The sequence below is a fragment of the Oncorhynchus mykiss genome, chromosome 3, assembly GCF_057628025.1.
Source record: "Oncorhynchus mykiss isolate SJ-2025 chromosome 3, ASM5762802v1, whole genome shotgun sequence".
NCBI lineage: Eukaryota > Metazoa > Chordata > Actinopteri > Salmoniformes > Salmonidae > Oncorhynchus > Oncorhynchus mykiss.
This window is the reverse complement of record NC_143024.1, coordinates 78,992,587-79,017,592: the sequence shown is the minus strand read 5'-3', so window position 1 is coordinate 79,017,592 and position 25,006 is coordinate 78,992,587. Positions and strand designations below refer to the sequence as shown.

At 42.6% G+C, this 25,006-nt stretch overlaps 1 protein-coding gene across 2 annotated transcripts in view; it reads right to left on the bottom strand.

Moving 5' to 3' along the window:
- Positions 1-24,466, bottom strand: part of LOC110520441 (vang-like protein 1) — a 46,585-nt gene extending 22,119 nt beyond the window's left edge. The window contains exons 1-4 of one of the 2 annotated variants that reach the window (XM_021597761.3): positions 24,293-24,466; positions 10,463-10,492; positions 10,244-10,383; positions 8,230-8,401 (exon numbers count right to left, since the gene is read on the bottom strand). In XM_021597761.3, the coding sequence (XP_021453436.3) occupies positions 8,230-8,401; positions 10,244-10,305 (234 nt within the window). In that variant the 5' untranslated portion in view covers positions 10,306-10,383; positions 10,463-10,492; positions 24,293-24,466. Of the gene's footprint in view, positions 1-8,229; positions 8,402-10,243; positions 10,493-24,292 lie in introns of both variants that reach the window. The other variant, XM_090230210.1, reaches the window with a different exon arrangement.
- Between the last annotated feature and the right edge of the window lie 540 nt (positions 24,467-25,006).

The following is a 25,006-nucleotide window of genomic DNA, read 5'->3' as shown; positions in this document are numbered from 1 at the left end:
TAGCTTGATCTACTAAAAATGAGAAGCAAAGCGAACGAAATAATTGTCACGGATCCCCACGGTACTACTGTTCATTCCGTTCACCAGCTTCGGAGGTCTACGTCACCGGCCTTCTAGGCATCACTGAATTGGATTCACTACCACCAACCCCTGACTGTCTTGTCTCATTATGCACACCTGGATCCCATTCCCCCTGATTAGTATGTGTGTGTGTGTGTGTGTGTGTGTGTGTGTGTGTATACAAGTTTTGACTCCAACCTAAGTGTATGTAAATTTCCGTCTTCAACTTACATACACTTAGGTTGGAGTCAAAACTTGTTTTTCAAGAAGCCAACACTCCAAAACCACCATGAAAAAAGCCAGACTACAGTTTGCAACTGCACATGGGGACAAAGATTGTACTTTTTGGAGAAATGTCCTCTGGTCTGATGAAACAATAATATAACTGTTTGGCCATAATTACCATCATTATGTTTGGAGGAGAAAGGGGGATGCTTGCAAGGCGAAGAACACCATCCCAACTGTGAAGCAAGGGGGTGGCAGCATCATGTTGTGGGGGTGCTTTGCTGCAGGAGGGACTGGTGCACTTCACTTCACATCCTTACGAGCAATTTCCAAACACCTAAAAGGTACCACGTTCATCTGTACAATCAATAGTATGCAAGTATAAACACCATTGGACCACGCAGCCGTCATACCGCTGTCATTATGTTGCCCTCTTTGGACAACGCGAGTACCATCCCCCTAGCTCGGCACCATCTCTCTCTGTCTCCTACAACCAGGCTGCTGTGGTCAGAGAGATCGTAAATTCCTAGGGAAGATCCTGCCTCATGGCCAGACTGTGTAGAGAGAGAGTCAGTTTCATAGAGAGAACAAAGGAATTTATTCCACCTCACAGAACTGGAGAAGGGAACGACATTTATGTTCTGGAGAAGGTATAAAAGATCGGTGAAGAATCCGGCTACGAACTGGTCTGTTTGGTACAATTTTGTGAAACTCATGGGAAACAATGCGGCCACATTACCATAACGCTGTTTATACAATAGCCTCAGCTTTGAGGCTTACATCTAATTGTTGTATGAGATGAATGCGTGAGGATGATACTGTTTGTGAAATTGTGTAAAGTGATTTTGGACTTTTTAAATGAAGGAAACTCCAATTCCCTTTGGAATTTACATAAATCAGAGGACTGCCCATGAGCACAGTTATGGTCTGGCATCATGGGACAGGCCCTTTTCTGCTCTTCCGAATAAAACCCCCACCCGGATTTTCTATCGCCAGACCAGCTTACCTCGATAATGAGAGAGCCAAGGTTTGAGAGGAGACCGAGCTTACCTCAATTACGAGATGGCTAAAGGTTGCAGACCAGCTTACCACGAGAGGGCCAAGGTGTGAGTAGAGACCATAAACCTGAGTAAAAGCTAAGGTTGGAGTATATGGCTGAATCTTTTAACCATACCACGTGGTTAAACTCTTAGACTATTGATACCGACAGAATAAGAACAAGACTTTGATATTAATTACTAGTCTGCAGCTAGGAATTCGGTATCATTGAACACGAAGACCGACAACCGCCGAAACATCTGTTCTATAACGACATGAATGAATGTCACTCTGAACTTTCCATTCTAACCATGACAGAGAGAAAGAGAGGGCGGACAGACTCTCCAACAGGAACAAACTTTTCAACAGAGATCCCGACGACACACTGAGCATAAACATATATATATATCGATTGCAATTGTTCCCGAATGAGTGAGCCTTCATGTGCAAAGGATTAGCATTTCAATTGTGATAATATTAAACTCTGTAGTGTCTCCTCAGCTGACCCCCCCATTCCCTATTGTCTAACAAGCCGCCATGCCGGTTTAGCCCACTAGGGCACATTCTCCTATCATTTCCTTGTAACCATATCCACTGTTTGTTATGCATTTCTGTGAATTACTTAGTTAGTAAATAAATTATTTTAAGACAATTGTGGGGGTGCTTTGCTGCAGGAGGGACTGGTGCACGTCACAAAATATATGGCATCATGAGGCAGGAAAAGTATGTGGATATATTGAAGCTTCTGCTACTCTCTGTTCATCATATATGCATAGTCACTTTAACGATACCTACATGTACATACTACCTCAATAAGCCTGACTAACAGGTGTCTGTATATAGCCTTGCTACTCTTTTTTTCAAATGTCTTTTTACTGTTGTTTTATGTCTTTACTTACCTACCTACACACACACACACAGACACACATACCTTTTTTTCCTGCACCATTGGTTAGAGCCTGTAAGTAAGCATTTCACTGTAAGGTTTACAAACTTTGATTTGATTTGAAAGCTTGGTCAGAAATAGGTCTTCCAAATGGACAATAACCCCAAGCATACTCCAAAGTTGTGGCAAAATGGCTTAAGGACAACAAAGCCAAGGTATTGACTTTAAAAAAGCCATCACAAAGCCCTGACCTCAATCCCATAGAACATTTGTGGGCAGAACTGAAAAAGCGTGTGCGAGCAAGGAGGCCTACAAACCTGACTCTGTTACACCAGCTCTGTCAGGAGGAATGGGCCAAAATTCAACCAACTTATTGTGGGAAGCTTGTGGAAGGCTACCTGAAACGTTTGACCCAAGTTAAACAATATAAAGGCAATGCTACCAAATACTAATTGAGTGTATGTAAACTTCTGACCCACTGGGAATGTGATGAAAGAAATAAAAGCTGAAATAAATCACTCTCTACTATTATTCTGACATTTCACATTCTTAAAATAAAGTGGTGTTCCTAACTGACCTAAAACAGGTAATGTTGACCATGATTAAATGTCAACTCTATATACACGTGTTTGTTTTGGGCTTCATCCCTGTCGTTTTCATGACATACTTTATTTGGGTGGAGAAATAAAAAAACATATTATGTATTCCTGCGCCTGTCGTCACACTCCATGGTGCTGAAAATAATGCTCTGTTGTTGGGACATCTTTATGAAGGCCCTAACAGTTTGTGGGCACCGCTTGTCACCGTTATAATGCAATTAATGTATTGTATACTGTTGTGTAGTGGCATTGCTGGCATGGATACATTTTTTTGAGTTTGACCCACCAAGATTGACATGCTAAAGTAATGTTTTCATTTTATTAGCTAAACAAAACTTGTTTAAACAGCTTTGTATGTATACATACCGGGAATTAAGATAACTTCATTTTGGCTGTCATGATCTCAAATTTCACATTAGCTCATGACACCATTGATATAGCAATGTATGCTAATAGGTTAGTGAATCCCATTGTGACACAGGGGACACACTTTTTTGGCAGGGAGACACTATTTGGCATGACATGCCGCCCCCCGAGGGCTGCAGGTTGCGTGGTAAACCAGTGTGTGTGTGGGTGTGTCTAGGAAACTGTGTCAAGGTTCACTGATCTAGCCTCCACACCCTCATCCCCTTCCTTTAATTGATTTATGCCAAACAGGAGAGGAGAGAGGGGGAGAAAAAGAGAGGGGTGAGAGAAAAACACAGAAGGTTAGAAAAAGAGAGGGGTGAGAGAAAAACACAGAAGGTTAGAAAAAGAGAGGGGTGAGAGAAAAACACAGAAGGTTAGAAAAAGAGAGGGGTGAGAGAAAAACACAGAAGGTTAGAAAAAGAGAGGGGTGAGAGAAAAACACAGACGGTTAGAAAAAGAGAGGGGTGAGAGAAAAACACAGAAGGTTAGAAAAAGAGAGGGGTGAGAGAAAAACACAGAAGGTTAGAAAAAGAGAGGGGTGAGAGAAAAACACAGAAGGTTAGAAAAAGAGAGGGGTGAGAAAAAAACACAGACGGTTAGAAAAAGAGAGGGGTGAGAGAAAAACACAGAAGGTTAGAAAAAGAGAGGGGTGAGAGAAAAACACAGAAGGTTAGAAAAAGAGAGGGGTGAGAGAAAAACACAGAAGGTTAGAAAAAGAGAGGGGTGAGAGAAAAACACAGAAGGTTAGAAAAAGAGAGGGGTGAGAGAAAAACACAGAAGGTTAGAAAAAGAGAGGGGTGAGAGAAAAACACAGAAGGTTAGAAAAAGAGAGGGGTGAGAGAAAAACACAGAAGGTTAGAAAAAGAGAGGGGTGAGAGAAAAACACAGAAGGTTAGAAAAAGAGAGGGGTGAGAGAAAAACACAGAAGGTTAGAAAAAGAGAGCAATAGAGAGAGAGAGACAGAGTGGAGAGGCACATTAACCCAATGACCCCTATTTGAGAGAGGGATGTCACAGGAGGATCAGCTCTTTCAATATCATCTTAATCAGCCTATCACATCTCCATTCATCTATTGGGTCATCACATAACTGTCCTCTCCCATTGTTACATCTTAATGTGCTCTTACTCTCCTCAATGATAAAGATCAGGGATCATCAACTAGATTCAGCTGCGGGCTGATTGTTTTCTTGAGTAGATGGTCGGGGGGCCAGAACATAATTACAAATCATTTATAGACTGCAAATTGACCGCAAGAAGCCCAAACAGATCTAATATTTGACTTAAACACAATCATTTCAAACCTTGCTTACATTGTAAACGATCACATCTCTCTATTATGTATGGGAATACTTGGGAACAGATTTCACAACTAAAATCACCTGGAGCTCATTTCTTTTTTACAGTCGTTTTTGTCCAACAATGACACATAAAAAACAAATATATATATTTTTAAATATTGGTCTGGGGCCAAATAAAAACACATGCATGCCAAATTGGTCCCCAGGGCAGTCAGTTGGGGCACTCTGCTATACATAATCCAACATCTCCTTAAAGCATGGCAAATACAACTATAGAGTCTCTCTGTAGTAATGCTAGAACAAATACAGGCTAAACCCTCTCCATTTACACTGACAGATTAACCAAACACTAAGAGTTCACCCTGGCATACAAACAGAATGGCAAAGAGAGGGAGAGAAGAGGGGACAGAGAAGGACAGAGAGGGAAAGTGAGACAGGCAGATAGAGGATTGCGTGTACTGTAAGCAAGTTACAGTGCATTCGGAAAGTATTCAGACCCCTTGACTTTTTCCACATTCTGTTACGTTACAGCCTTATTCTAAAATGGATTCAATAGTTTTTTTCCCCCTCATCAATCTACACACAATACCCCAAATGGTCTGAATACCTTCTGAATGCACTTTAATGTTTCCGACATTTTAGGACCACAAAACAACTATTGATTAAGAATCACAGAGTTACAGCAAGTCGCAAAGGAAACAGGAGCTGCCTCCACTATTCCAGCACCATTTCATCATCAATATTTCATCATCAAATCACCTATGCTTAGTCTAATACAGTGACAGCTAAAAGATACCAAAATTGATTTAGTCCAATCAATGTAAGCTAAATATGATGTGGCTGTCTATGATACTGATGTGTGTGTAAGTAGAAAAACCATGTTGACTCATCTTACTTGTAGAGAAACGCCAATGCCATCTTCCTCTTTCCTGTTGATGAAACGGTCTATCACTCTGATACAGTACATCATTTTAGTTATTGTTGTCCTAGGCTACCTGGCTAAAATGCTTGCTAGCTAGCCTAACTTCCTCTCATGGGCAACGATGAGCCAGCTAGTTAACATTAGCCTACTACATCTAGCTACATATTGAACTTACATCCTCTCAGGCCAGGGGCACAATGTATGAATTTATGGTTGGATCAGAATCGCTGTTACAATCGATGGCCAGTACGAAGCATTAAGTCCAAGTCCAAATCCCTATCTCCATCCATTAAGGAAAGGGACAATTTTTGCTAGGTAGCCACTGGAGGACAACACAAAAATTCAAATTGTCTCTATCAATGACGTATGCTCTTAATGTGATTTGATAGGAGTGACGCCAAATCCAAACTGGCTTCCCAGGACAATTCACAGTTGAGCTCACTCAGTTTTGCTCGACGCTGATTGTCTATTATTTTATACTTTGCTTTATCAAGGGAGCCAACATGCTCACTGGCTTCCCTTGCATTCAATGCTATGGGTGGCAACAATGTCATACTCTTTAGGATCAGACAGCATCAGGCCTATACAAACAGAGGGTAGAGAAGGGGGCTGTTTCACTCACTTGGATACTTTCTCCAGTCTCTTGCGAATTGAAAGATAATTATGAAACACAGGGACGAAATAATAATTCTGGAGTAAATTTTTTTGGGAAGCCTGGCTTCCCTTGGCATCCATGAATAGACTCCAAAGAGAAGGAATACAGCAGAGAGAGTGCGAGACAGACAGACAGAGAGAGACCGACAGGGAGAGATCAACAGGGAGAGACCGACAGAAAGAGACACAGACAGACAGACAGACAGACAGACAGACAGACAGACAGACAGACAGACAGACAGACAGACAGACAGACAGACAGACAGACAGACAGACAGCGAGAGGGAGAGACACACACAGACAGACAGACAGACAGACAGACAGACAGACAGACAGACACAGAGAGAGAGAGAGAGAGAGAGAGAGACAGACAGACAGACACAGACAGACAGACACAGAGAGACGCAGACGCAGACACAGACAGACAGACACAGAGAGACGCAGACGCAGACACAGACAGAGAGACAGACAGACAGACAGACAGACAGACAGACAGACAGACAGACAGACAGACATACAGACAGACAGACAGACACAGAGAGACGCAGACAGACAGAGAGACAGACAGACAGACAGACAGACAGAGACACAGACATACAGACTTGTACTTATTTCTCCCCAACCATCGCACTACTGACCACACACACACACACACACACACACACACACACACACACACACACACACACACACACACACACACACACACACACACACACACACACACACCTTACAGATACTAGTTAATAAACACGTCCTCCAAAAAAAAGAGGGCAAAATCCTTGCTTGCTTTTTTGACTTTAAAAAAGCATTCAATTCTATTTGGCACGAAGGGCTATTCTACAAAATTCTCCAAGGTGGGCTTGATGGTAAGGTGTATGACTTCATAAAATGTATGTACCCAGAAAACAAGTGTGCAACAAAAAACAACAACCAAAGAACAGAATTCCTTTCATAACGTCGAGGTGTGAGACAAGGCTGCAGTTTGAGTCCAAATCATTTCAACATTTATATCAATGAATTAGCAGACATGGACCATTCTCCAGCCCCAGGACTCACACTACTTGACACTGAGGTAAAATACCTGCTATATGCTGATGACTTGGTACTTCGATCACCAACCAAAGAAGGTATTCAACAGAACCTTAATATTCTACAGCAATATTTCCATAATTGAGCCCTGGCAGTAAAAAATTAAACGAAAATCATGATTTCCCACCCAGATGTCAGAAACAAATATAAATTCACCCTGAACAATTTGAGAGAGACAGAGAGAAAGAGACAGGGAGAAAGGGAGAGTGAGAGAGAAAGGGAGAGAGAGAGAGAAAGGGAGTTAGAGAGAGAAAGGGAGAGAGAGAGAGTGGGTGGTGTTTGATACCTGCTTGGCAGCCCTCTCTTCTGGCAGAGGGTGAATATAGATTATTCAGAGCCCTGGTTAGTCCTGTTACACACTATAACAAAGCACAACAACACACACTAACACAGACTGACTAACAGGCTTTGCTCAGACACATACAGTAATCTACTAACCCGACACACAAAGGAGCCTCACTGATATGATTGAAGGTCATTCTGACATATGTGTGCGTGTGTCACATGGGAATACTAGACAAAAGAGCAATGCCATTCACTGGAACCTCACTGGTATTGCGAGATGTTGAAATGTGTACTGCATGTGTGTGTGTATCACAGGGGACAAAAGGACAAAGACATTCCCATCGCCTTCCACTACTTCCCGAAGCCTCAGTCCTGCATCATGTGACACACTGCCAGCTGGGTCCCTGTAAGGGTTCTGTTTGACTCTGAGAGAATTTTAATTTTACCTTTATTTAACTCTGCAAGTCACTTAAGAACAAATTCTTATTTTCAATGACTGCCTAGGAACAGTTTGTTAACTGCCTGTTCAGGGGAAGAATGGCAGATTGCTCAGGGGTTTGAACTTGTAACCTTCTGGTTACTAGTCCACCACTCTAACCACTAGGCTACTCTGCCACCCAGAATGAGATTGGGTGGCTGATGATTGCTTGTGTGCAGGGTTACTGTAAGCAGGTTCTGTTTTGTACAGTATACTGTAGCTGTGCAGGGCTTTATGAATCTCTCAACCATGGTTTGTGTGACTTCTGATGTGTTGGAGCTTACCTGGAGGCTCGGAGCCTCGTCTACAGTCACGGAGATGGGGTCTTTCAGCAGGGGCTCATTGTTGTGGGTGGGGGAGGCCTGAGTGGGCCCGTCGGGGGTGTTGATGACAGACCTCTCCGACCGGCTACTGTCCTTACTGCTAAGCTTACGATGCTCACGCCGACTCTGCTCCCTACAGAGAACACACACACTAAGAATACTGAAACTGACAAGCGGATGAGTGTTGGGGTGAAAGAGAAGAATGCCAAATTCCTTTAATAGTCTCTCACACTCCCTCTCTCATTTACAGAACAAGTCAGAGTGAATCAGAGAAATAGGTTGAAGGATGTGACGACAATAATGCATTAGCTTCACCCGTCTCATCTCTCTCCCGCCATCATTTCAGGGTTTCTTTTGGGATCAAAAAGGGGCTTTGTTGGTGGGAGTGGCAGGGGGTGTGGCAATGAGCAAGATTGGCCATCGACACGGCTACATTTTAGAAGTCAATTTCCTGCAATTCTACACATTTTGCCATGCAGCTGAGAGAGAAGTTTGCAGCTTTAAAGCTAATTTCCTGAGATTCTACATACAATATTATGGCATGGAGCTGAGAGAAAACATTTGTTTGAATCTAGTTTCTTGCAATTTGCCATAGATTATGCTGTGCTCTTTTGCTCAAACATAATAAAATAAATCATGCTAAATTCATAGTTTTGGGAATTTTTTATTCTCCCTGACTGTCTAGCTTTTATTTTCATGATTGTTAGCTACTTCTCAAAGATAATATAGTTCCATTATATTTTCTACATACTTTATAATTTGGTATAATTTGGTTTTAGTCGTTTAAGTTTACACTTAAAGCATTTTTTCCATCCCGAAAATGAATATGTATGGATACATGCATGTACAGTACCAGTCAAAAGACACACCTACTCATTCAAGGGTTTTTCTTTATTTTTACTATGTTATACATTGTAGAATAATAGTGAAGACATCAAAACTATGAAATAACACATATGGAATCATGTAGTAACCAAAAAAGTGTTAAACAAATCAAAATATTTTTTATTTTTTTGATTCTTCAAAGTAGCCACCCTTTGCCTTGATGACAGCTTTGCACAACATGCAACAATTTCAAACATTTTACTAAGTTACAGTTCAAATATGGAAATTAGGCAATTTAAATAAATAAATTAGGCCCTAATCTATGGATTTCACATGACTGGGCAGGGGTGCACCCACACCCACTTGGCAGCCATGCCCACCCACTGGGGTTTTCCCCCACATAAGGGCTTTATTAGAGACCGAAATACTCCCCACCCCACACGTGAAGAAGCCGGATGTGGAAGTCCTGGGCTGGCGTGGTTACACGTGGTCTGAGTTTGTGAGGCCGGTTGGACGTACTGCCAAATTCTCTAAAATGATGATAGAAATTAACATTAAATTCTCTGGTAACAGCTCTGGTGGACATTCCTGCAGTCAGCATGCCAATTGCACGCTCCCTCTAAACTAAACTTGAGACGTCTGTGGCATTGTGTGACAAAACTGCACATTTTAAAGTGGCCTTTTATTGTCCCCAGCACAAGGTGCATCTGTGTAATGATCATGCTGTTTAATCAGCTTCTTGATATGCCACACCTGACAGGTGGATGGATAATTTCAGCTCATGAAACATGGGACCTACACTTTACATGTTGCGTTTATATTTCTGTTCAGTATACTACATATATGATTTTTTTTACACTGTTTGGACTTAGGTGACCTGCCCAAGGATTACAATGGCAGAACAATCCCTGTTATTTGTTTTCCAACAACCGACATGTAGCTAGTCTTAAATGACAAACAAAATACAGTGGGGACAACAGGCATCCACTTGCTCTGCAGCAGATTGAGACATAAGCCTCTCCCTGATGGGGAGTGTGTGTGTGTGTGTGTGTGTGTGTGTGTGTGTGTGTGTGTGTGTGTGTGTGTGTGTGTGTGTGTGTGTGTGTGTGTAAGAGTGCGAGTGAGTGTGAGTGGCGAAATCATGTCTTACCCATGTCTGTTGGATCTGTTGGAGTGGCTGGAGTAGCCAGACTGGATAGACTCAGTGTCCATGGCAACTCTGTTCAGAGCCAGCGATTGGCCAGGTGTCTGAGGGGGGTCTCAGGGTGTCAGGGTGATTAGCGGGGTGGTCTGATCCAAGAAGAGATGGGTTAACTGACTAAACAGACTGGCAGCAGACTGAAAACATCAGGGATCTATGTTGACAAACCTGTAGATGTCCTTTTGTAGACATATTGACCTGTGAGAAACAGAGAGACAGAAAGAGAGACAGACAGGTCTGTTATCAATTAAATATACAGCTCAGATCTGCGCTTGCTACCAGAGGCCTATTCACAGAGTACACAGCAGGTAAAGCTAAAAGTAAGGCAAACTAAAGAGTTATGTGCCAGCCCGTACCGGTTGGGACTTAGAGGCGACTGTGTTACAGTGATAGACTGCCAGGGAGACAGAACATTAAGTGAGTTATTCTCCATTTCATTATTCTAAAAGCTACAGTAGGTGATCTGAGGATTACGGTAAAGGGTGACACAGTCATGATCTGAAGCCCAATCCCATCATCAAGGAAGGTACATCAGGTCCTCAAATCATAGACCAGACAGCTTGGTCCTCTGTGATGAAACACACACTGTCTCACAGGCACACACATATATAGGATCTTCATTTGATCACCCTGTTGCAGGATAACTTTCACATGAGGTTTAAAAAGGCTTCTGAACTTTGTAATTTCAGACTTGATTTTCCCATATGAAAAACGTATCAACCCCGACAAAAATACATTGCCCCTTATTCTCACCCCCCGAAACTGGAGGCAGCAGCTAGCCACATACTGTAACCCTCTAATCCTCAGCTCTGGTGTGATCCATGCTCCAGACAGGGGTCGATACACCCCGTCATGCCTGACTCTGGTGTGATCCATGCTCCAGACAGGGGTCGTTACACCCCGTCATGCCTGACTCTGGTGTGATCCATGCTCCAGACAATGCAGTTGCCCCAATGACCCCCTGCCAATCACCACTCCCTCATCTCAGCATTATGCAAATATAACTACACTTATAAATTATCTGCCTGACCAATAGGACACAAACACCCAAATAGCACACTAAGCAAATGTGCATGCAAATCCAGTGTTATGGTATATGTGTGAATATCTGCTCTTGGTTCATTGAGTATAACAGTGATCATTATATTATGATGACTACTGTATGGGTTGCAATGCCAAGCCCACTGTCCAGCTCAATACATCATTTAGAAGGATTTAGTGTCACCTGTGAGGAATGTAAGGACTCCAGATATATGATACAATGACTGCAGCTGAAAGCATCTGCATTGTGCCTGTAACCCAAGAAACGTGAGGGTTTCTAAATAAAAACACAAGCATACCAGGAATTCTTTGTAAAATACATGAACGAGTCAAAAAGGGTAGGAACGACAAACACCTTCTAGGGATAACATTACTCCAGTATCAAATTCTAACCCCAGTGAGAGGGAGAAAGAGCAACCAGAATTAAAGTGTCTACTGTTGCCTTGGTAACAACAGAAGCATAAGGCTCCCTGTGGATTGCAATAATAATGATGTGTGTAAGAGAGAGCGAGAGCGCGCGAGAGAGAGAGCGCGTGAGCAAGCAGAGGAAGGCATGTTGGAACTGTGAGTGAATCATAGGCTTAAGAGTACATAAGCACTCCCTTCTCATATTCATCACTCTCACATAGTCCCCTTTCTCTCTCTGTCACACACACACACCAAATGCCCCTGGAGCGCTGTTGCCTTCACGTGTGTGTGTGTGTGTGTGTGTGTGTGTGTGTGTGTGTGTGTGTGTGTGTGTGTGTGTGCGCGTGTGTGTGCGTGCGTGTGCACACAGTGGTATGTGGGGCAGCCATCTCCCTTAGAAATTCAGCCAGTCATCCAAGAGTCAACATAAAGAGGTATAGCCAACCGGGTCATGTGGAAAATCACAGCCTATAGGCAAGACAAACTATCAGTTACAAACCAACGTGTTAAACACTGAACATGAATACAGCCTACTGAAATAACAATGAGTGTGACAGCTGTCTGTCTTTATATGCATCCTTAGAATTCAGTAACGCATCTTAAAATGTATGTAGGGCATACACTGGAAGTACATACGTGTGAAATACACCATATATGGATAAATATATTTTCTATAATGACATTTCTGTATGCTGTTGTGGTTTAGTGGAATGGGGAGACAGTCTTGAGATCAGTAAGTGAAACTAACGTTACATAAACACTCATTAGGCTGTTTATCTAGGATGTGAACCGAGACTCAGGTCAGGGAGCCAGTCAAGCCAGGAGTATAGACATGCTTATTATAGCATCCTCAGAGATGCATACTTCCATACTAATAACATTAAAAGCATTACTTTGTCTTAAAGAGAAGTCTATGGAAGAATTACAGTCATGAGAGAGACATAGACAGTATGAAAGGTCAGTTAGGCCACTCAGTATAAACTTTTCCCTACAATAATGATGTGCTGTGTGTGTGTGTGTGTGTGTGTGTGTGTCTGTGTGTGTGTGTGTGTGTGTGTGTCGCCTAAAACATGTGTGTGTATACTGTATGTCTCTTTGTACTCATTTGACCCAGCTGTAGAGTCATTTGGCCCATAAACAGGGTAGAGGGGAAGGGCGTTGTGTGATCAGCAAGGCCAACACATTCAGTTGTACGCAGCCTGCCAGCAGCCTGTGTGGCACAGATGAACCTATCCTGCAGGGATCCCTGGTTCCCATGGCATCCACACTGTGCCCTCCCTCACCCAACCTATTAGCCGCCCTCCTCTCCCTCAGAATGCCCTGATGGTGGCAAAATGCCATGCTATGCCAGGGATTTAGCACGTTATGGTATTTTTGTTTGTTTAGCAGTTTAACACACATATGCCTAGTCACCACCACAAACACAAAGATACGTACAGTATTCACATGGGCAACAAACAACGTATGTGATGAAAGATAACGTAATCATAAAGACACACAGTTACTAACAACAAATAACACAGACAGACACAAAGGCAAAGATGAGCCTGATACAGGAACACAAACTGAATGCATACACACAAATACTGTAGATACAGTGCCTTGCGAAAGTATTCGGCCCCCTTGAACTTTGCGACCTTTTGCCACATTTCAGGCTTCAAACATAAAGATATAAAACTGTATTTTTTTGTGAAGAATCAACAACAAGTGGGACACAATCATGAAGTGGAACGACATTTATTGGATATTTCAAACTTTTTTAACAAATCAAAAACTGAAAGATTGGGCGTGCAAAATTATTCAGCCCCTTTACTTTCAGTGCAGCAAACTCTCTCCAGAAGTTCAGTGAGGATCTCTGAATGATCCAATGTTGACCTAAATGACTAATGATGATAAATACAATCCACCTGTGTGTAATCAAGTCTCCGTATAAATGCACTTGCACTGTGATAGTCTCAGATGTCCGTTAAAAGCACAGAGAGCAGCATGAAGAACAAGGAACACACCAGGCAGGACCGAGATACTGTTGTGAAGAAGTTTAAAGCCGGATTTGGATACAAAAAGATTTCCCAAGCTTTAAACATCCAAAGGAGCACTGTGCAAGCGATAATATTGAAATGGAAGGAGTATCAGACCACTGCAAATCTACCAAGACCTGGCCGTCCCTCTAAACTTTCAGCTCATACAAGGAGAAGACTGATCAGAGATGCAGCCAAGAGGCCCATGATCACTCTGGATGAACTGCAGAGATCTACAGCTGAGGTGGGAGACTCTGTCCATAGGACAACAATCAGTCGTATATTGCACAAATCTGGCCTTTATGGAAGAGTGGCAAGAAGAAAGCCATTTCTTAAAGATATCCATAAAAAGTGTAGTTTAAAGTTTGCCACAAGCCACCTGGGAGACACACCAAACATGTGGAAGAAGGTGCTCTGGTCAGATGAAACCAAAATTGAACTTTTTGGCAACAATGCAAAACGTTATGTTTGGCGTAAAAGCAACACAGCTGAACACACCATCCCCACTGTCAAACATGGTGGTGGCAGCATCATGGTTTGGGCCTGCTTTTCTTCAGCAGGGACAGGGAAGATGGTTAAAATTAATGGGAAGATGGTTGGAGCCAAATACAGGACCATTCTGGAAGAAAACCTGATGGAGTCTGCAAAAGACCTGAGACTGGGACGGAGATTTGTCTTCCAACAAGACAATGATCCAAAACATAAAGCAAAATCTACAATGGAATGGTTCAAAAATAAACATATCCAGGTGTTAGAATGGCCAAGTCAAAGTCCAGACCTGAATCCAATCGAGAATCTGTGGAAAGAACTGAAAACTGCTGTTCACAAATGCTCTCCATCCAACCTCACTGAGCTCGAGCTGTTTTGCAAGGAGGAATGGGAAAAAATGTCAGTCTCTCGATGTGCAAAACTGATAGAGACATACCCCAAGCGACTTACAGCTGTAATCGCAGCAAAAGGTGGCGCTACAAAGTATTAACTTAAGGGGGCTGAATAATTTTGCACGCCCAATTTTTCAGTTTTTGATTTGTTAAAGAAGTTTGAAATATCCAATAAATGTCGTTCCACTTCATGATTGTGTCCCACTTGTTGTTGATTCTTCACAAAAAAATACAGTTTTATATCTTTATGTTTGAAGCCTGAAATGTGGCAAAAGGTCGCAAAGTTCAAGGGGGCCGAATACTTTCGCAAGGCACTGTATTTTCTCACCCATCTACACACAATACCCCATAACTAAAGTGAACACATGCTTAGATTTTTTTGCAAATATATTTAAAATAAAGTAAAGAAAATAAGACTAATAAAAATAAAGAAAAATCCTGAAATGAGTAGGTGTGTCCCAACATTTGACTGGTGCTGTAAGTATTTACACCCTTTGCTATGACACTCCAAATTGAGCTAAATGTAATCCATTTTGAGTTCAAGCTGTAACAACAAAATGTGGAATAAGTCTATGGGTATGAATACTTTCTGAAGGTGGGACTAACACATATCTCAGTCATAGTATGTTTCCTCAATAAAGTAGCAAAGGCAGAGCTAGTAAGGGGAGTCAAGTGTGAGTGTTAGTGCACAAAGGGTTATTTTTTAAGGGGGGGTATGTGTGTTCAAGTACAAACAAACATTCACATAAGATATCATCATCCAAGGTCAGCTAGTGGGAGAAAAAAAAACATTAAAACAAAGATACACACACAGGGTTCTACCGCACACAAGAGAAGAGAGAGTTGACAATGGTCACAAACACTCACACTCGAGTAAAAAAAAATAAACTAGAAGCGAGCTGACAGTTCTCTGGTATGCAATCCAACCTCCCTGGTTCCAAACCCATTCATGTGAATGAACGAGTAGCCCAAGTACAGTGATCATGATTCAGGATATGCCGGCAGGAGAGAGAAGGAAGAAGGCTTGAGCACTAACAGGGTAACAGGCTTAGTATGTGCCTACTATAATGGGTATTTCTGCTGCGCAGATATACAGTTGAAGTCGGAAGATTACATGCACCTTAGACGAAGACATTTAACCTCAGTTTTTCACAATTCCTGACATGTAATCCTAGTAAACATTCCTAGGTCAGGTAGGATCGCCACTTCATTTTAAGAATGTGAGAATGATAGTAGAGAGAATGATTTATTTCAGCTTTTATTTCTATCATCACATTCCCAGTGAGTCAGAAGTTTACATACACTCAATTAGTATTTGGTAGCATTGCCATTAAATTGTTTAACTTGGGTCAAACGTATCAGGTTGCCTTCCACAAGCTTCCCACAATAAGTTGGGTGAATTTCAAATAAAATTTTATTTGTCACATACACATGGTTAGCAGATGTTAATGCGAGTGTAGCGAAAATGCTTGTGCTTCTAGTTCCGACAATGCAGTAATATCCAACGAGTAATCTAACCTAACAATTTCACAACAACTACCTTATACACACAAGTGTAAAGGAATGAATAAGAATATGTACATAAAAAGATATATATGAATGAGTGATGGTACGGAACGGCATAGGCAAGATGCAGTAGATGGTATAGAGTACAGTATATACAAATTAGATGAGTAATGTAGGGTATGTAAACATTATATGAAGTGGCATTGTTTAAAGTGGCTAGTGATACATTTATTACATCCATTTTCCATTATTAAAGTGGCTGGAGTTGAGTCAGTATGTTGGCAGCAGCCACTCAATGTTAGTGATGGCTGTTTAATATCTTCTTGATGCACCCATCCCGTTAGCGGGATCATTTTCGTCAACCACCTCTGAATTGCAGAGCGCCAATGTCACGTTCTGACCTTTATTTCCTTTGTTTTGTATTTATTTTTTGTATGGTTGTATTGTTTTGTATGGTCAGGGCATGAGTTGGGTGGGCAGTCTATGTTTGTTTTTCTATGTTTTGGGGCATTTCTATGTTTCGGCCTAGTATGGTTCTCAATCAGAGGCAGGTGTCATTAGTTGTCTCTGATTGAGAATCATACTTAGGTAGCCTGGGTTGCACTGTTTGTTTGTGGGTGATTGTCTATGTTAGTGGCTTGTGTCAGCACAGGTCTAATTTGTAGCTTCACGGTCGTTATTTGTTTATTGTTTTGTATGCAGTGTTCAGTACTTTCTTTATTAAATATTCACTATGAACACACACCACGCCGCGTTTTGGTCCTCCGATCCATCTCGCCTCTCCTCTTCAGATGAAGAGGAGGACGACCGTGACAGCCAAATTCAAATTAAATTACAAAAAATATTGAATTTTCATGAAATCACAAGTGCAATATAGCAAAACACAGCTTAGCTTGTTGTTAATCCACCTGGTGTGTCAGATTTCAATAAAGCTTTTCGGCGAAAGCATACCAAGCGTTTATGTAAGCACATCTCTCTCAGTAGACAAAATATTACAAGCAGCTAGCAGCCAAGTAGATTGGTCACGAAAGTCAGAAAAGCAATAAATTAAATCGCTTACCTTTGATCTTCGGATGTTTGCTCTAACGAGACTCCCAGTTACACAATAAATGTCCCTTTTGCTCCATAAAGATGATTTTTTTATCCAAAATACCTCTATTTGGTTGGCGCGTTATGTTCAGAAATCCACAGGCTCGAGCGGTCACGACATCGCATACAAAAATTCAAAATCGTATCCGTAATGTTCGTAGAAACATTTCAAACGTTTTTTATATTCAATCCTCAGGTTGTTTTTACAATATATAATCGATAATATATCAACCGGGAATGTAGCGTCTTCAATAGGAGAGAGAGAAAATGGCTGCTCCAAGCTGTTGCGCATACAAAACGCTGCTGGCACCCAGGCATACAATGACGCAATGTGATTTTTCTCGCTCATTTTTCAAAATAAAAGCCACACCATAGGGAAGCTGGTTGACCATGGGGAATCTGGTTGATATCCCTTTAAATGGAGCGAAGGCAGGCTATGGAACATGGAGCTTTCAAAATAGAGGCCACTTCCTGGTTTGATTTTCTTCAGGTTTTTGCCTGCAATATCAGTTCTGTTATACTCACAGACAAAATTTTATGCATATTCTAGATTCTGGGCCTGAGAAATAGGCAGTTTAATATGGGTACGTTTTTCATCCAAACATCAAAATACTGCCCCCTACACTCAAGAGGTAGGCTATCTTGAGATAGAAGCTGTTTTTCAGTCTCTCAATCCCAGCTTTGATGCACCTGTACTGACCTCGCCTTCTGGTTGACAGCGGGGTGAACAGGCATTGGCTCGGGTGGTTGTTGTCCTTGATGATCTTTTTGGCCTTCCTGTGACATCGGGTGGTGTAGGTGTCTTGGAGGGCAGGTAGTTTGCCCCTGGTGATTCGTTGTGCAGACCTCACTACCCTCTGGAGAGCATTACGGTTATGGGCGGAGCAGTTGCCGTACCAGGCGATACAAGTGATACAGCCAGACAGGATGCTCTCATTTGTGCATCTGTAAAAGTTTGTGAGTGTTTTTGGTGACAAGCTGAATTTCTTCAGCCTCCTGAGGTTGAAGAGGCGCTGCTGCGCCTTCTTCACCACACTGTCTGTGTGGTTGGACCATTTCAGTTTGTCCGTGATGTGTACGCCGAGGAACTTAACTTTCTACCCTCTCCACTACTGTCCTGTCGATGTGGATAGGGGGGTGCTCTGCTGTTTCCTGAAGTCCACAATAATTTCCTTTGTTTGGTTGACATTGTGTGAGGTTATTTTCCTGACACCACACTCTGAGGGACCTCATCTCCTCCCTCTGGGCCGTCTAGTTGTTGTTGGTAATCAAGCCTACCACTGTAGAGTCGTCTGCAAACTTGATGATTGAGTTGGAGGCGTGCATGGCCACACAGTCATGGGTGAACAGGGAGTACAGGAGAGGGCTGAGAGCGCACCCTTGTATTGAGAATCAGCGGGGTGGAGATGTTGTTTCCTATCCTCACCACCTGGGTGCAGCCCGTCAGGAAGTCCAGGACCCAGTTGCACAGGGCGGGGTCCAGACCCAGGGTCACGAGCTTGATGACGAGTTTGGAGGGTACTATGGTGTTAAATGCTGAGCTGTAGTCGATGAACAGCATTCTCACATAGGTATTCCTCTTGTCCAGATGGGTTAGGGCAGTGTGCAGTGTGATTGCGATTGCGTCATCTGTGCACCTATTGGGTCTCGAGGGTCTCAGGTAGGGTGGAGGTGTTATGGTCCTTGACTAGTCTCTCAAAGCACTTCATGATGACGGAAGTGAGTGCTACGGGGCGGTAGTCATTTACCTCAGTTACCTTAGCTTTCTTGGGAACAGGGACAATGGTGGCCCTCTTGAAGTATGTGGGAATAGTAGACTGGGATAAGGATTGATTGAATATGTCCGTAAACACACCAGCCAGTTGGTCTGCGCATGCTCTGAGGACGCGGCTGGGATGCCATCTGGTCCTGCAGCCTTGTGAGGGTTGACACGTTTAAATGTTTTGCTCATGTCGGCTGCAGTGAAGGAGAGACCACAGGTTCTGGTAGTGGGCCGTGTCAGTGGCACTGTATTGTCCTCAAAGCGAGCAAAGAAGTTGTTTAGTTTGTCTGGGAGCAAGACATCCTGGTCCGCGACAGGGCTGATTTTCCTTTTATAGTCCGTGATTGACTATAGACCCTGTCACATACATCTCGTGTCTGAGCCGTTGAATTGCGACTCAACTTTGTCTCTATACTGACGCTTAGCTTGTTTGATTGCCTGGCGGGGGGAATAGCTACACTGTTTGTATTCGGTCATGTTTCCAGGTCACCTTTCCCTGATTAAAAGCAGTGGTTCGCGCTTTCAGTTTTGCGCGAATGCTGCCATCCATCCACGGTTTCTGGTTTGGGAATGTTTTAATAGATGCTGTGGGTACGACATTGCTGATGCACTTGCTAATAAACCCGCTCACCGAATCAGAGTATACATCAATGTTGTTGTCCGCCGCAATGCGGAACATATCCCAGTCCACGTGATCGAAGCAATCTTGAAGCGTGGAATCCGATTGGTCGGACCAGCATTGAACAGACCTGAGTGTGGGAGCTTCCTGTTTTAGTCGTGGTCAGCTTTTCCGAAAGTAGGTCAGGGGAGGGCCTTATATGCATCGCAGAAGTTAGAATAACAATGATCTAGGGTTTTGCCAGCCATGGTTGCACAATCGATATGCTGATAGAATTTAGGGAGCCTTGTTTTCAGATTAGCCTTGTTAAAATCCCCAGCTACAATAAATGCAGCCTCAGGATGTGTGGATTCCAGGTTACATAGAGTCAAATTAAGTTTGTTCAGGGCCATCAATGTGTCGGCTTGCTGCTGGGAGGGGTGGGGGGGGGGGGGGGATGCGGCTGTGAATATAATTGAAGAGAATTCTCTAGGTAGATAATGCGTTCGGCATTTGATTGTGAGGAACTCTAAGTCAGGTGAACAGAAGGACTTGAGTTCCTGTATGTTGTTATGATCACACCACGTCTCGTTAATCATAAGGCATACACCTCTGCCCTTCTTCTTACCAGAAAGATGTTTGTTTCTGTCGCGCGATGCGTGAAGAAACCAGCTGGCTGTACCGACTCCGATAGCGTGTCTCGAATGAGCCACGTTTCCGTGAAACAAAGAACGTTACAGTCTCTGATGTCTCTCTGGAAGGCTACCCTTGCACGGATTTCGTCTACCTTGTTGTCAAGAGACTGGACATTGGCGAGTAGTATGCTCGGGAGCGTTGCGCGATGTGCCGGTCTACAGAGCCTGACCAGAAGACCGCTCCGTCTACCCCTTCTATGGCGTCGTTGTTTTGGGTCGCAGGCTTGGATCCGATCCATTGTCCTGGGTGGTGGGCAAAACAGAGAATCCGCTTCGGGAAAGTCTTATTCCTGGTCGTAATGTTGGTGAGTTGACGTTGCTCTTATATCCAATAGTTCCTCCCGACTGTATGTAATAAAACCTATGATTACCTGGGATAACAATGTTAGAAATAACACATAAAAAACTAAATACTGCATAGTTTCCTAGGAAGGCAAAGTGAGGCGGCCATCTCTGTCGGCGCCGGAAGTTCTTGTCTACAGGGTCAAGATATTTTGGCCTATTCCTCCTGACAGACCTGGTGTAACGGAGTCAGGTTTGTAGGCCTCCTTGCTCGCACACGCCTTTTCAGTTCTGCCCACAAATTCTCTATGGGATTGAGGTCAGGGCTATGTGATGGCCACTGCAATACCTTGATCCTGTTGTCCTTTAGCCATTTTGCCACAACTTTGGAAGTATGCTTTGGAAGACCCATTTGCGATCAAGCTTTAACTTCCTGACTGATGTCTTGAGATGTTGCTTCAATATATCCACACAATTTTCCTCCCTCATGATGCCATATATTTTGTGACGTGCACCAGTCCCTCCTGCAGGAAAGCACCCCCACAACATGATGCTGCCACCCCCGTGCTTCACGGTTGGGATGGTATTCTTCGGCTTGCAAGCCTCCCCCTTTTCCTCCAAACATAACGATGGTCATTACGGCCAAACAGTTCTGTTTTTGTTTCATCAGAGGACATTTCTCCAAAAAGTACGATCTTTGTCCCCATGTGCAGTTGCAAACCGTAGTCTGGCTCTGTTATGGCGGTTTTGGAGCATTGGCTTTTTCATTAATGAGTGGCCTTTCAGGTTATGTTGATATAGGACTTGTTTTACTGTGGATATAGATACTTTGTACCCGTTTCCTCCAGCATCTTCACAAAGTCCTTTGCTGTTGTTCTGGGATTGATTTGCACTTTTCGCACCAAAGTACGTTCATCTCTAGGAGACAGAACGCGTCTCCTTCCTGAGCGGTATGACGGCTGCATGGTTCCATTGTGTTTATACTTGTGTACTATTGTTTGTACAAATGAATGTGGTACCTTCGGGTGTTTGTAAATTGCTCCCAAGGATGAACCAGACTTGTGGAGGTCTACAATTTTTTTTCTGAGGTCTTGGCTGATTTCTTTTGATTTTCCCATGATGTCAAGCAAAGGGGCACTGAGTTTGAAGGTAGGCCTTGACATAGATCCACAGGTACACCTCCAATTGACTGAAATTATGTCAATTAGCCTATCAGAAGCTTCTAAAGCCGTGACATAATTTTCTGGAAATTTCCAAGCTGTTTAAAGGCACAGTCAACTTAGTGTATGTAAACTTCTGACCCACTGGAATTGTGATACAGTGAATTATAAGTTAAATAATCTGTCTGTAAACAATTGTTGGAAAAATGACTTGTGTCATGCACAAAGTAAATGTGCTAACCGACTTGCCAAAACTATAGTTTGTTAACAGGAAATTTGTGGAGTGGTTGAAAAATGAGTTTTAATGACTCCAATCTAAGTGTATGTAAACTTCCAACTTCAACTGTATGCCACCTGCCTCCTAAAACAGCACATAGGTGTAGTAAACCAGCGATTCCCAAAATTTTTCGGTTACTCTACCACCAACTGAATTTTGATCTTGTGCATTTTAGTAGTAGGTTTAAGGTCTCACGAGTAGATAGACCAAGTACCCCCAGGGGTCCTAGTACCCCTGGTTGATAACCACTGTAGTGGTTCCACTGATAGGAGAGTGCTTGGCAGCTGACCATATCCTGCATTCAAAGGCGCTATAGCAGGCAATTCCAGGTGTGCACTGAGGTAACGTACTAGAATGGTGCTTAACAGTGAATCTAGCCCAGTGAACTGATTGATCCATCTACGAGTTCAAAGAAAGGAGATGACCTTTGAGATATAGTGACCCCGGTTAAAGACCTAAGAAGTCTATAAAACGGCTATTACACCGGGTGGCTAACGCACTGTAGCCATGCAAAAATCACTGAAGCTGGAGTTTCCCCATCTCCCTCACTAGCTTTAAGAACCAGTTGTCAGAGCAGCTCACAGATCACTGCACCTGTTCATAGTCCATCTGTATACAGCCCATCTATCTACCTCATCCCCATACTGTATTTATTTATTTTTGCTCCTTTTGCACCACAGTATCTCTACTTGCACATCCATCTTTTGCACATCTACCATTCCAGTGTTTAATTGCTGTATTGTAATTACTTCGCCACCATGGCCTATTTATTGTCTTAACTCCCTTATTTGACCTAATTTGCACTCACTGTATATAGACTTTGTTTTCTTTTTTTCTACTGTATTATTGACTGTACGTTTTGTTCATTCCATGTGTAACTCTGTGTTGTTGTATGTGTCGAACTGCTATGCTTGATCTTGGCCAGATCACAGTTGCAAATGAGAACTTGTTCTCAACTAGCTTACCTGGTTAAATAAAAGTGAGAAAAAAAATAGCCATGGGAAGATGTTTGGGGAATTCTTTTTGACTATTCAGCTAAATCTCCTAAAATGTCCTAATAAATAAAGGTGGTGTTTTTGGTGTAACAGTAACGTTATGCTATTGTATTTGGTTATGTTATGTAGAATACTAATTAATAATGATATGATCTTCCAAAACATTGATTCAGCTTTAATTTAACTTTACTAAACGAGCACCATTGTGAGAAATGGCCGAGTGAAGCTCAGTGTGCTCCGGACCACTGCTGTCCGCTGTGCACCTACCCAACTATTTTTGCCTACGCAACATTTGGTGATGCGGCCTTTTTATGAAAATCTGGGAATATTTGGCCAACAAAATATGTCTGGTTTATCTCTGGGAATTTAAAACAATTAGGGTGGGAAACTGTTAAAAATGGATTGAGTTAAATCACAGCAAATATGTTGAATCACCAACTAATACGCATGGAGAGCCTCACAAGTTTGACGAAATTACCAAATATCTTTCAGTATAATAGTGCCATTCACTTACTTTTGTTGAACTTCATCACAACACATTTCACGGCACTTATCTGGTGATAATAAAACATGTCTATATTTTAAACACGCTTTTTGTAAGTAGTTACGCCTACCTTTAGCTGGAGCAAAGATGATATAGCCTGCTGAGCTACAGAGGGCTATATATGTCTGCTAATACAGAGGTTCCCAAGCCCCGTCCCCTCCCCAAGGCACTAAACAGCTGATTCAAATGATCAAAGCTTGACGATGAGTTGTTATTTGAATCAACTCTTTTGTGCGATGCCAAAAAACAAAACGTGCACCAGGACCAACTTTATGAAACCTTGTGCTAGTACAGGACTAGTAAAGGCCCAGTGCACGACTTTTGTGAAGAAAAACAACATTGCAACATACAATTATATTCCTATTATTGTTTTGTTTTTTATTCAGATTTTTCTGAGGACGCTCAGCACCCATACTTCCCGCGGCTATGACTGTAGCCTATCTGTTGTCTAGTGGATCATGAACGAGATGCCAATTGAGTAGTCTCATTTAAAACGTTATTCGGTTGTATAGCAACAAATATGATAAACATCAAAACATATCATAGCAGTGAGAATGATCAACTAAGTCAATGTAATGCGACGCCGAAGAACCGTTACTCGTTTCGCGGCGGTACTGAACTTCACTCTGATCCTGGTATCGTGCTTCGAGCTCCAGTTGTTGAGCCACCGAATAGGGCTGAATTACGATATGAATCACAGATGAACTGGCCACAATATATTTACAATGCGCACATAACTCACCTTTTCACTGGGGCGACATTCCTTCACCTGCGTTTGGACGTGAAATAAAGCCTGCTATACACCTAGGCTTCAAAACGAACTGATCCACCCAGCCCAGCCCCAGCCGATCCACAGACGGTGTTGCTGCTTCTCCATGGGCGTAGTACAGTTGTGGACAGACAGTGAAGGGATTCTGGGGGAGATTGGGGCGATGATGGGTATACACTAGGGGGCATCGCTGTGTAGGCAGTTATCATCATCTCCCAAATGTAGAATATATTAATTAATGTATTAGCAATTAATTCAGTGATGACATGTAGTATTTCCTACAGTATGTAGAATTATAAGCCAGTAACATAGGAACACACACACACACAGTGAACGGGTCAAAGGCAGTCAGCTGTGACAACCTTAATGCATGACACTGTAGCCTTGGCTATACTTTGCTTTACAATAAATTAGGAACCACATAAGCGTTGTTCCATGTCTGTCATTAACCACTTCCTCTAATTCGACCAAGTCCTTATGGTCTTAGCAGATGTGAAGGACTGAATGCATTATATGATGACACCACCCACATAACATCTTCCGCAGCCTGCTTTTACCTTAACAATTCTCTCAGATCTGTCAATATTGAAGGGGTAGTTGTGGCTAGAGATTTGCATTGAGCTTTTACCAGACTCTCCTTAGTCAGTTTGTTTGTGTACGTTCTCATCTTTAAAAAATGCACTCACA